At 47.3% G+C, this 13,860-nt stretch overlaps 1 protein-coding gene across 1 annotated transcript; it reads left to right on the top strand.

The window, feature by feature from the left end:
- The first annotated feature begins 7,116 nt into the window (after window positions 1–7,116).
- Window positions 7,117–13,258, top strand: LOC146005722 (uncharacterized). The gene is made up of 8 exons (XM_083145147.1): window positions 7,117–7,120; window positions 7,174–7,251; window positions 7,756–7,836; window positions 8,617–8,715; window positions 10,243–10,305; window positions 11,381–11,443; window positions 12,992–13,054; window positions 13,182–13,258. Exons 1-8 carry the CDS (start codon window positions 7,117–7,119, stop codon window positions 13,256–13,258), a joined length of 528 nt encoding a protein of 175 aa, XP_083001273.1.
- The last annotated feature ends 602 nt before the right edge of the window (window positions 13,259–13,860 follow it).

Here is a 13,860-nt window from a genome sequence, read left to right as displayed (position 1 = left end):
GAGACTGAGACAGCGTTACAGCTACGCAGAGCTGATCATTTTGGTTAGCTGCCGGGACAAGCCTCTGAGCAATAATCGGGAGAAGCGCAATGCTTACAGGGATGCGCGAAGGATAATACTACGCAAGTACTGCCGGCTGCGCAGGATTAGGTCGCTCCAAAGAAAATGGAGCGACCTAGTCACAAGGCAGCCTGCGAAGCTGGAGGCCCTGCGCCGTTCCGTCGCCAGTAAGTACTGTACACTACTCCTGTTAGGTACTTTACATTGAACTCTACTGTACAGTATACTGTACTGTATTTAGATTGTGTACTGATCCTGTACCTACAGTACCAACTACTGTAGGTTGACAAGCATTGTGTCGACACCCATAGGTTAACAGACAGCAAGGTCTACATGTGTTTAGGCCAACATGGGTCAAGGTGGACATGTGGTTAGATTGACACAAGCATTACAGTACAGTATGTCAACATTCAGAAGGTCGACATGGTGTTTTCCAGTGTTTTGGGGATCCGCCATGTACTGACAGGCGAAACGGTATTTCATGCCCTAACATCCACTAGGGCAGGGGTGTCAAACTCAAATTCATCCGGGGCCACATCAGCAGTTTGGTCACCCTCAAAGGGCCAGTTCTTCATCTTCCCCAATATTTGCAGATACAGTAATAATTACCCCGAAACACCATTTTTAAGGGCATATCCGCAAATACTGTATTAGGTAATGCAGCACACAGTACTGTATACTGTACACAGTGGCGTAACTTAAACTTTTGCGCCCCCCCGCCGGGACAATTTCACCGCCCCCCCCCCCCCCCCCCCCGGATAATTTTGTAGCTCTCCCCCCCCCCCGTTAAAAGACCCCCCCCGGGAGCTGACAGGGGGGTCCGTGCGGCGCGGAGGTACCTGTATTAAAGGAGAGCCTGGAGGTCCCTGCGCCGCCTAGTATGATGCTGCCGGGGTCCCTGCAGTGAAGTGGAAATAACGCGCTATCTCCAGCGGAGATAGCGCGTTATTTCCACTTCACTGCAGGGACCCCGGCAGCATCATACTCAGCGCCGCAGGCGCAGGGACCTCCAGGCTCTCCCTTAAACAGGTACCTCCGCGCCGCACAGACCCCCCTGCCAGCTCCCGCTGCACCCACATGCAGTGGGGAGCTGGCGGAGATCCACCAGCGCCCGCAGCCCCCCGGCGCCTCCCCGCCATGCGGGGGCTGCGGCCTAATTGTTACGCCACTGACTGTACAGTATTTTTTTTTAAAATTACTACAGTATACAGGTACTGTACTGTATATTCGGCTAGCCCATGGTACAGTCAGAGCCGGCCTTAGGCATAGGCAAACTAGGCAATTGCCTAGGGCATTTGGAATGCCTGGGGGCATCAGCAGCTTCTGCTGATTAAAATGATATGTGTGTGAGTGAGGCTGTATCTGCATATAAATTGTGTAATCATGGAAATCACTGTAACATACAGTACTGTAGCATTCTGTATGCAGGTACAGCCACAGTCGCACACAAAATACAGTATAGGCATGCTGCATATCATTTTAATCATGGGAAGCTCCTTGTGTGTCCTGGTCACATAACAATCCAAATAAGATGAATTTTCAGCAAAAAATGCACCCAACGTTAGCAGAACTGGCCAGGAGCTGCATGGCTTATTGAGTCAAGATATACTGTACTGTATGAGGAAACATCTGTATCCAAGCAGAGGCAGAGGTCACAGTGTTAGCGGCTGTGCGAGTGCTGTCTGTGGGTGGGTTGGTTGTGCCATAGTGTTCGGCATATGTCTAAGGGGCATTACTGTATGTGTGTCATGTACAGTATAAATGCATTAATAATGTGCGACATACAGTACAGTACTGTATGTGTAACAGGCATTACTGTATGTGTGTCATGTGTATACGGGCATTAATAATGTGCAACATACTGTACTGTACTGTACAGTACTGTATGTGTAATGGGCATTGTGTGTGTCATTATGTGTATGAAGGGCATTAATAAAGGTTGGCATACAGTAATGTGTAAGGGGCATTATGGTTATACAGTAAGGACATTAATAACATGTGTCATGTGTAAGGGGCATTACTGTGTGGTATTATCAGGGGTGCCGAGAGAAAGGGGTAGGGGGTACAAATTACCCAGGCCAAAGTCTGATGGATGATGTCCCTGATCACATGACGGTACAAACATTGTCTGGCGGGAATGCTGTAATACTGTAGGTGAAGGCTGCGTGGGCCACATGTCGAGGTCTTGCGGGCCAGATTTGGCCCATGGGCCTTGTGTTTGACACCCGTGCACTAGAGCGTGGTGGGATAATAAAATACAGTACTTGTACTTTACTGTACTAATGTTTGAAAGGACACTACAGTATACTGTAAATGTTATTTTTACACAGGACGTCAGAGGAGGAGCAGGGAAAGGGCACTTTTGTCATCAAGTGGAAGCGTGGCAAGCGGTATGTGTCCTATACACTTTGGAGCGGAGTGGATTTTCTAAAGTACAGTATGGCGGGCGCAGCACTTTATTAAATCCAGTCCACGCCTTTTTGTAAACCCAGTAATGAGTAAAGTAACTTTATTTAAACAGCACACTTTCTCATTTTTCTCATCTTCACACAGTGCCTCCGCTTGAAGGCGAGGACACCCTGCCCTTGCGGGCCGCTACTGCCCCCAGCGCCTCAGCCGCTCCGTCTGAGAGTAAGTCCTGTCATTTCTTTATTGAGTTTGTGTTTTTTTTTTTCTTTCTCTCCTACTGTACAGTAATTGTGTCTTTTCTTAGCGTGCCATTGGCCCACGCTGGTAGCGTGGGCCAATGGCAGCCTAGCGCAGCCCTGCGTAGTCAGCGTTGTGTCCATGTCAGGGGGGTGGGGGTGGAGCGTTGCGCCAATGCCTCTGATGCACAAAAGGAGGCAATTGCCACTGGCAGTACTAGTGTACATCCGGTACTGCACTGACAAATGCCTCCTTTTGAAACAACCACTATCCAGGGCAGCCGTAAGCAGGGAATGCGCAGCGGTATGTGTCCTATCCACTTTGGAGCGGAGTGGATTTTCTAAAGTACAGTATGGCGGGCGCAGCACTTTATTAAATCCAGTCCACGCCTTTTTGTAAACCCAGTAATGAGTACAGTAACTTTATTTAAACAGCACACTTTCTCATTTTTCTCATCTTCACACAGTGCCTCCGCTTGAAGGCGAGGATACCCTGCCCTTGCGGGCCGTTACTGCCCCCAGCGCCTCAGCCGCTCCGTCTGAGAGTAAGTCCTGTCATTTCTTTATTGAGTTTGTGTTTTTTTTTTCTTTCTCTCCTACTGTACAGTAATTGTCCTATCCACTTTGGAGCGGAGTGGATTTTCTAAAGTACAGTATGGCGGGCGCAGCACTTTATTAAATCCAGTCCACGCCTTTTTGTAAACCCAGTAATGAGTACAGTAACTTTATTTAAACAGCACACTTTCTCATTTTTCTCATCTTCACACAGTGCCTCCGCTTGAAGGCGAGGACACCCTGCCCTTGCGGGCCGCTACTGCCCCCAGCGCCTCAGCCGCTCCGTCTGAGAGTAAGTCCTGTCATTTCTTTATTGAGTTTGTGTTTTTTTTTTTCTTTCTCTCCTACTGTACAGTAATTGTGTCTTTTCTTAGCGTGCCATTGGCCCACGCTGGTAGCGTGGGCCAATGGCAGCCTAGCGCAGCCCTGCGTAGTCAGCGTTGTGTCCATGTCAGGGGGGTGGGGGTGGAGCGTTGCGCCAATGCCTCTGATGCACAAAAGGAGGCAATTGCCACTGGCAGTACTAGTGTACATCCGGTACTGCACTGACAAATGCCTCCTTTTGAAACAACCACTATCCAGGGCAGCCGTAAGCAGGGAATGCGCAGCGGTATGTGTCCTATCCACTTTGGAGCGGAGTGGATTTTCTAAAGTACAGTATGGCGGGCGCAGCACTTTATTAAATCCAGTCCACGCCTTTTTGTAAACCCAGTAATGAGTACAGTAACTTTATTTAAACAGCACACTTTCTCATTTTTCTCATCTTCACACAGTGCCTCCGCTTGAAGGCGAGGATACCCTGCCCTTGCGGGCCGTTACTGCCCCCAGCGCCTCAGCCGCTCCGTCTGAGAGTAAGTCCTGTCATTTCTTTATTGAGTTTGTGTTTTTTTTTTCTTTCTCTCCTACTGTACAGTAATTGTCCTATCCACTTTGGAGCGGAGTGGATTTTCTAAAGTACAGTATGGCGGGCGCAGCACTTTATTAAATCCAGTCCACGCCTTTTTGTAAACCCAGTAATGAGTACAGTAACTTTATTTAAACAGCACACTTTCTCATTTTTCTCATCTTCACACAGTGCCTCCGCTTGAAGACGAGGACACCCTGCCCTTGCGGGCCGTTACTGCCCCCAGCGCCTCAGCCGCTCCGTCTGAGAGTAAGTCCTGTCATTTCTTTATTGAGTTTGTGTTTTTTTTTTTCTTTCTCTCCTACTGTACAGTAATTGTGTCTTTTCTTAGCGTGCCATTGGCCCACGCTGGTAGCGTGGGCCAATGGCAGCCTAGCGCAGCCCTGCGTAGTCAGCGTTGTGTCCATGTCAGGGGGGTGGGGGTGGAGCGTTGCGCCAATGCCTCTGATGCACAAAAGGAGGCAATTGCCACTGGCAGTACTAGTGTACATCCGGTACTGCACTGACAAATGCCTCCTTTTGAAACAACCACTATCCAGGGCAGCCGTAAGCAGGGAATGCGCAGCGGTATGTGTCCTATCCACTTTGGAGCGGAGTGGATTTTCTAAAGTACAGTATGGCGGGCGCAGCACTTTATTAAATCCAGTCCACGCCTTTTTGTAAACCCAGTAATGAGTACAGTAACTTTATTTAAACAGCACACTTTCTCATTTTTCTCATCTTCACACAGTGCCTCCGCTTGAAGGCGAGGATACCCTGCCCTTGCGGGCCGTTACTGCCCCCAGCGCCTCAGCCGCTCCGTCTGAGAGTAAGTCCTGTCATTTCTTTATTGAGTTTGTGTTTTTTTTTTCTTTCTCTCCTACTGTACAGTAATTGTCCTATCCACTTTGGAGCGGAGTGGATTTTCTAAAGTACAGTATGGCGGGCGCAGCACTTTATTAAATCCAGTCCACGCCTTTTTGTAAACCCAGTAATGAGTACAGTAACTTTATTTAAACAGCACACTTTCTCATTTTTCTCATCTTCACACAGTGCCTCCGCTTGAAGACGAGGACACCCTGCCCTTGCGGGCCGTTACTGCCCCCAGCGCCTCAGCCGCTCCGTCTGAGAGTAAGTCCTGTCATTTCTTTATTGAGTTTGTTTTTTTTTTTTTCTTTCTCTCCTACTGTACAGTAATTGTGTCTTTTCTTAGCGTGCCATTGGCCCACGCTGGTAGCGTGGGCCAATGGCAGCCTAGCGCAGCCCTGCGTAGTCAGCGTTGTGTCCATGTCAGGGGGGTGGGGGTGGAGCGTTGCGCCAATGCCTCTGATGCACAAAAGGAGGCAATTGCCACTGGCAGTACTAGTGTACATCCGGTACTGCACTGACAAATGCCTCCTTTTGAAACAACCACTATCCAGGGCAGCCGTAAGCAGGGAATGCGCAGCGGTATGTGTCCTATCCACTTTGGAGCGGAGTGGATTTTCTAAAGTACAGTATGGCGGGCGCAGCACTTTATTAAATCCAGTCCACGCCTTTTTGTAAACCCAGTAATGAGTACAGTAACTTTATTTAAACAGCACACTTTCTCATTTTTCTCATCTTCACACAGTGCCTCCGCTTGAAGGCGAGGATACCCTGCCCTTGCGGGCCGTTACTGCCCCCAGCGCCTCAGCCGCTCCGTCTGAGAGTAAGTCCTGTCATTTCTTTATTGAGTTTGTGTTTTTTTTTTCTTTCTCTCCTACTGTACAGTAATTGTCCTATCCACTTTGGAGCGGAGTGGATTTTCTAAAGTACAGTATGGCGGGCGCAGCACTTTATTAAATCCAGTCCACGCCTTTTTGTAAACCCAGTAATGAGTACAGTAACTTTATTTAAACAGCACACTTTCTCATTTTTCTCATCTTCACACAGTGCCTCCGCTTGAAGACGAGGACACCCTGCCCTTGCGGGCCGTTACTGCCCCCAGCGCCTCAGCCGCTCCGTCTGAGAGTAAGTCCTGTCATTTCTTTATTGAGTTTGTGTTTTTTTTTTTCTTTCTCTCCTACTGTACAGTAATTGTGTCTTTTCTTAGCGTGCCATTGGCCCACGCTGGTAGCGTGGGCCAATGGCAGCCTAGCGCAGCCCTGCGTAGTCAGCGTTGTGTCCATGTCAGGGGGGTGGGGGTGGAGCGTTGCGCCAATGCCTCTGATGCACAAAAGGAGGCAATTGCCACTGGCAGTACTAGTGTACATCCGGTACTGCACTGACAAATGCCTCCTTTTGAAACAACCACTATCCAGGGCAGCCGTAAGCAGGGAATGCGCAGCGGTATGTGTCCTATCCACTTTGGAGCGGAGTGGATTTTCTAAAGTACAGTATGGCGGGCGCAGCACTTTATTAAATCCAGTCCACGCCTTTTTGTAAACCCAGTAATGAGTACAGTAACTTTATTTAAACAGCACACTTTCTCATTTTTCTCATCTTCACACAGTGCCTCCGCTTGAAGACGAGGACACCCTGCCCTTGCGGGCCGTTACTGCCCCCAGCGCCTCAGCCGCTCCGTCTGAGAGTAAGTCCTGTCATTTCTTTATTGAGTTTGTGTTTTTTTTTTTCTTTCTCTCCTACTGTACAGTAATTGTGTCTTTTCTTAGCGTGCCATTGGCCCACGCTGGTAGCGTGGGCCAATGGCAGCCTAGCGCAGCCCTGCGTAGTCAGCGTTGTGTCCATGTCAGGGGGGTGGGGGTGGAGCGTTGCGCCAATGCCTCTGATGCACAAAAGGAGGCAATTGCCACTGGCAGTACTAGTGTACATCCGGTACTGCACTGACAAATGCCTCCTTTTGAAACAACCACTATCCAGGGCAGCCGTAAGCAGGGAATGCGCAGCGGTATGTGTCCTATCCACTTTGGAGCGGAGTGGATTTTCTAAAGTACAGTATGGCGGGCGCAGCACTTTATTAAATCCAGTCCACGCCTTTTTGTAAACCCAGTAATGAGTACAGTAACTTTATTTAAACAGCACACTCTCATTTTTCTCATCTTCACACAGTGCCTCCGCTTGAAGACGAGGACACCCTGCCCTTGCGGGCCGTTACTGCCCCCAGCGCCTCAGCCGCTCCGTCTGAGAGTAAGTCCTGTCATTTCTTTATTGAGTTTGTGTTTTTTTTTTTCTTTCTCTCCTACTGTACAGTAATTGTGTCTTTTCTTAGCGTGCCATTGGCCCACGCTGGTAGCGTGGGCCAATGGCAGCCTAGCGCAGCCCTGCGTAGTCAGCGTTGTGTCCATGTCAGGGGGGTGGGGGTGGAGCGTTGCGCCAATGCCTCTGATGCACAAAAGGAGGCAATTGCCACTGGCAGTACTAGTGTACATCCGGTACTGCACTGGCAAATGCCTCCTTTTGAAACAATCACTATCCAGGACAGCCGTAAGCAGGGAATGCGCAGCGGTATGTGTCCTATCCACTTTGGAGCAGAGTGGATTTTCTAAAGTACAGTATGGCGGGCGCAGCACTTTATAAAATTCAGTCCACGCCTTTTTGTAAAGCCACCCCGCCCTATTTACAGTAATAAGAGTACGGTAAGTTTATTAACAGTAAACAGCGCTTGTTTTCATTTTTGACATTTTCCCACAGTGCCTCCGCTTCAAGACCAGGGCACCCTGCCCTGCGGGCAAGCTACAGGCCCCCCCTCAAGCATCGCCACGATGCTAAGCAGTAAGTCCTGTCATTTCTTTATTGTGTTTTGTGTTTGTGTGTTTGAACTTGTGTAGTTTTTTGCCGTGCCGTTGGGCGACGCTGTCAGCATCGGCCAACGGCAGCCTAGCACAGTCAGCGTAGTGTCCCCGCGGGAGCCCTGCACAATTACCGTAATGTCCCCGTCAGGTACTGTAGCTCTGCGTCTCGTGCACAAAGGGGGTGGGGGTGGAGGCGTGCGGTACGTCTGATGCACGACGTTTTGACCTACAGTACTGTAGACATTATTTATCTACAGTATACAGTACTGCAATACTGTATACTCTACCATAACCTCAGTGATCACAGTAGTGTGTGTGAACTAATGTTTCAAAGGACACTACAGTACAGTACAGTATACTGTAATGTACAGTACTGTAATTATTTTTACTCAGGACTTCAGAGGAGGATGGAAAGTGTACGCCCCAGAAGGTCACCTCAAACTTTGGCAGCCAGTAAGTGTCCTCCCGACCTGTTCATACAGTACCCCCAGTATCCACGTTGACGTGGAGTCTATTTTATCAAGTGTGGTGGGCACAGCACTTTATTGAAAACAGTCCACGGCTTTTTTTTTTAACACCCCCTCCTCCCCAGCGCAGTTAGCGTAGTTTCCCTGCAGCAGCCCTTCGTAGTCATGCAAATTAGCGAGTAACTCTCACACAGTGCAGGTAAACGCCAGATCCCCTGCGCTGGTGGATGGGTAATCATGCGTGTACAATACTGTATTGCACAGGGGCCAATGTGTTTTATTATTTTTTACAGGTCCAGTCCAGAACAGACATCAGTGGCTGACCACCCCTCCTCGTCCTCGTTACCCCTTTGAATATACCAGTCCCTGTGCTTCCATCCGCCATGAAGAAGGTAAGCATTGCTGCGCATACTGTACTGTACAGTATAGTAGGTGTGCGTAGCCCATTTTATTAGGGGGTGCACCATTCCAGGGGCATGTCAATCACTGGACATGTCCATCACCGCCTATTATTACACAAAATGCCACACACTTTAATGCCCATTAGAGATACTGTAATTACACACACAGTAATGCCAATTCCACATACAGTACAGTACTGTAATGCCATGCACAGTAATGTCCATTCCACATACTGTAATGCCACACACAGTAATGCCCATTCCACATAATGCCACCCAACATACAGTACTGTACTGTACAGTACAGTAATGCCAATTACACATACAGTAATGCCACACACCATAATGGCCAACACTCATACTGTAATGCTACACACAGTAATGACCATTTTACATAATGCTACACACCATACTGCCCATTACACATTACAGTATGCCAGGGCTTGACCAATGTTTGTAAAACAGGGATAATAGAAAATGTGCGTTCCAATGGTGCACGTCAAAAATTTACACCGTAATGCCGATTACATGTCACACAGCCAATACATACTGGAGTATACCACATGCCATAATGCCCATTACACGTTATGCCACACACCGTAATGCCCATTGCACTGCAAACTGTGATGCCCTCACTGTGATGCCCATTACATGGTGCACCTCACACTTCGTAATGCCTATTACATGTCACACAGACATTACACATTATGCCTCAGACCGTGATGCCCATTCAACATTAAGCCTCACACCGTGATGCCCATTACACATTATGCCACACACCATGCTGCCCATCACACATAATGGTACACACAGTAATGGCCATTACACAGAATGCTATACACTATAATGGCCATTACACATTAGGCAACATACTGTACTGTATTGCCCATTACACATTATTTGACACACATTATGCCACACACCGTAATGCCCATTACATACTGTACTGTACTGTACATTATTATGCCACACAACTGCGGCTTACCTACAGTGCATTCTCATTGCTAGATGTTACATGCTTGATGCCAGGGATTTATTGCTCGATGCCAGGGATTACATCTTATTGCCCTGGTCTACATGCTCCATTCCAGGTGTCTCATGCTCGTTGCCAGAGGGTGTGAAATGCTAATTGCCAGGGGGGTGGGGTGAACTGCTCATTTCCAGGGGGTAACATGCATTTTACCAGGGGTTCCATGCTACCTGAGAAGGGGGTGGTTAAATGCTAATTGACAGTGGAAGTTTCATGCTCATTGCTTGGGGGCACACTGCACACACTTTCGGGAAGCATTAAGCACTCTTCGTATCAGATACAGTACCTGCTGGAGCCGCAGCCTTCTTCCTTTTTAAACTGCATTGCCCAAATGCCAGAGCCACAGCAGCCTCCTTCCCTTTTGAGCTGCTGCGTATGCTGCACGTCATTTTTGTAAAGCCACCCCCGCCCTATTTACAGTAATAAGAGTACGGTAAGTTTATTAACAGTAAACAGCACTTGTTCTCATTTTTGACATTTTCCCACAGTGACTCCAATTGTAGACCAGGGCACCCTTCCAGCCCCCACCGCCTCAGCCGCTCCATCTGAGAGTAAGTCCTGTCATTTCTTTATTGAGTTTGTGTTTTTTTTTTCTTTCTCTCCTACTGTAATTGTGTCTTTTGTTGGCGTGTCATTGGCCCACGCTGGTAGCGTGGGCCAATGGCAGCCTAGCGCAGCCCTGCGTAGTCAGCGTTGTGTCCATGTCAGGGGGGTGGGGGTGGAGCGTTGCGCCAATGCCTCTGATGCACAAAAGGAGGCAATTGCCACTGGCAGTACTAGTGTACATACGGTACTGCACTGGCAAATGCCTCCTTTTGAAACAACCACTATCCAGGGCAGCCGTAAGCAGGGAATGCGCAGCGGTACATTACAGTACAGTATGTGTCTTATCACATTGGAGCAGAGTGGATCATCTAAAGTATAGTATGGCGGGCGCAGCACTTTATAAAATTCAGTCCACGCCTTTTTGTAAAGCCACACCCGCCCTATTTACAGTAATAAGAGTACGGTAAGTTTATTAACAGTAAACAGCACTTGTTCTCATTTTTGACATTTTCCCACAGTGACTCCAATTGTAGACCAGGGCACCCTTCCAGCACCCAGCGCCTCAGCCGCTCCGTCTGAGAGTAAGTCCTGTCATTTCTTTATTGAGTTTGTGTTTTTTTTTCCTTTCTCTCCTAATTGTGTCTTTTCTTAGCGTGCCATTGGCCCACGCTGGTAGCGTGGGCCAATGGCAGCCTAGCGCAGCCCTGCGTAGTCAGCGTTGTGTCCATGTCAGGGGGGTGGGGGTGGAGCGTTGCGCCAATGCCTCTGATGCACAAAAGGAGGCAATTGCCACTGGCAGTACTACAGTAGTGTACATCCGGTACTGCACTGACAAATGCCTCCTTTTGAAACAACCACTATCCAGGGCAGCCGTAAGCAGGGAATGCGCAGCGGTATGTGTCCTATCCACTTTGGAGCGGAGTGGATTTTCTAAAGTACAGTATGGCGGGCGCAGCACTTTATTAAATCCAGTCCACGCCTTTTTGTAAAGCCACCCCCGCCCTATTTACAGTAATAAGAGTACGGTAAGTTTATTAACAGTAAACAGCACTTGTTCTCATTTTTGACATTTTCCCACAGTGACTCCAATTGTAGACCAGGGCACCCTTCCAGCCCCCAGCGCCTCAGCCGCTCCGTCTGAGAGTAAGTCCTGTCATTTCTTTATTGAGTTTGTGTTTTTTTTTCCTTTCTCTCCTAATTGTGTCTTTTCTTAGCGTGCCATTGGCCCACGCTGGTAGCGTGGGCCAATGGCAGCCTAGCGCAGCCCTGCGTAGTCAGCGTTGTGTCCATGTCAGGGGGGTGGGGGTGGAGCGTTGCGCCAATGCCTCTGATGCACAAAAGGATTGAAGAACAGGGCACCGTGCCCTGCGGGCATGCTACAGGCCCCACCACCACCTCAGCCGCTCCGTCTGAGAGTAAGTCCTGTCATTTCTTTATTGAGTTTGTGTTTTTTTTTCCTTTCTCTCCTAATTGTGTCTTTTCTTGGCGTGCCATTGGCCCACGCTGGTACCCTGCGGGCATTCTACAGGCCCCCCCACCAATTGTTAATGTTGATTTATTATGACCAAAGGACAATACTGTAAGTGAAAAGCCTAGGTTACGTATTATGTCCGTAACCAGCGTACCTTTTATACCTACAGTACAGTAGGTACAGTATGTGCGAACAAATCGTGGCGCAGCGTAGCGTACCTTTATTGTGTATTATACACCAAAGAACCAATACCTTAATAATAGATCCCTTCGCAGTACTCTGTCTCTAATCTGCGAATACACCTTTAAGGACAGTGTCCGTAATATACCTTATCGCTATACAGTATGCGAATAACAGACGAGACCACAGTATAGAAGTAAGGAGATAGAAACTCCGTAAATGATGTATTGAAGTCCCTAATGGACAAAAGGGGGTTACAGGAATAGGAAATAACAGGTATAACAAGTAATACAATAGTCTAACAATGAGTATAATAATCAAGCTCTGCTAGGGGAAGAAAAACAGACACAGGATACAATCAGCCAACAATACACCGTTACACGTTATGCCACACACCGTAATGCCCATTGCACTGCAAACTGTGATGCCCTCACTGTGATGCCCATTACATGGTACACCTCACACTTCGTAATGCCTATTACATGTCACACAGACATTACACATTATGCCTCAGACCGTGATGCCCATTCAACATTAAGCCTCACACCGTGATGCCCATTACACATTATGCCACACACCATGCTGCCCATCACACATAATGGTACACACAGTAATGGCCATTACACAGAATGCTATACACTATAATGGCCATTACACATTAGGCAACATACTGTACTGTATTGCCCATTACACATTATTTGACACACATTATGCCACACACCGTAATGCCCATTACATACTGTACTGTACTGTACATTATTATGCCACACAACTGCGGCTTACCTACAGTGCATTCTCATTGCTAGATGTTACATGCTTGATGCCAGGGATTTATTGCTCGATGCCAGGGATTACATCTTATTGCCCTGGCAGCAGCCTCCTTCCCTTTTGAGCTGCTGCCATATGCTGCACGTCATATCGCACACTTACTGTACTTTACAGTAATAACCATACAGTAACTAGTGTATTACAAGTAATAATAATAATACTACAGTAATAAAAACTTTATTTTTAAAGCATATTTTCTCATTTTTCCACAGTGCTAAGGGTACAAGAGGACGAGGCAGCCTCCACCCCTCATCCAAATCCACCCATGGATAGAGGTAAAGTACAGTACAGTACAGTATACTGTAGTAATAGTAATGCTTACTGTACTGTAAAGTACAGTATTCAACATGTACAGTATTTCTGTTCTAAAACTGTACATTGTTTGTTTGTTTATTTTCACAGAAGAATTAAGAAGAGTGGTGCAAATGCTGCAGGGGATAATAAATCGGATTTTCAATTTATTATTAGAATTAATATAATTTTTTTTTTTTTTTTAATAAAAAATTTATAACAATCATTACTGTCAGTACGTTTCATTAAAGATGGTTTGCAGTTTGTAATTATTACAGTACAGTCTACTGGGCAGGTGTCAGTACAGTACATCTTTCCAAAACTTCTTTACACAGTACCATACAATTTGAATCATGTGTGGGGACTTCAAATACAGTATAATAAAAAATAAAATAAAAAAAACACAGCACATTAATTTAAACAGGACAAAGGCATACAGTATTTTAGGTACAATAATTTAAAGTACTGTTGGTCACAACAAAGCTTTTTGCAAGGCGTGGCTGTCCTTTGTTCTCTATCCAAAACACGCTTGATTTTGCTCATTGTAGAGTGGCATGTGGTGGATAAGGGGAGAAGAAAAAAGAATAGCGTTAGTACTGAATGGTCACAAGGGTTTCGGGGGGGGGGGGGACATGTTGGCAGGGGAAGGGGATGGGAGAGAGGGAGAGAGATAATGTACAGTAAGATCATAAACGTACTTTTTTTCCATTTCATTGCCAGTCCTTTGTTCTCGGTCCCAAACACGCTTGATTTTGCTCATGGTAGAGTGTCATGGTGGATAATGGGAGAG

This window comes from Crinia signifera, chromosome 5 (genome assembly GCF_055691185.1).
Source record: "Crinia signifera chromosome 5, ASM5569118v1, whole genome shotgun sequence".
Taxonomy (NCBI): Eukaryota; Metazoa; Chordata; class Amphibia; order Anura; family Myobatrachidae; genus Crinia; species Crinia signifera.
Note: the sequence above shows the minus strand (reverse complement) of the source record. Positions and strands in the feature narration are given on the sequence as shown.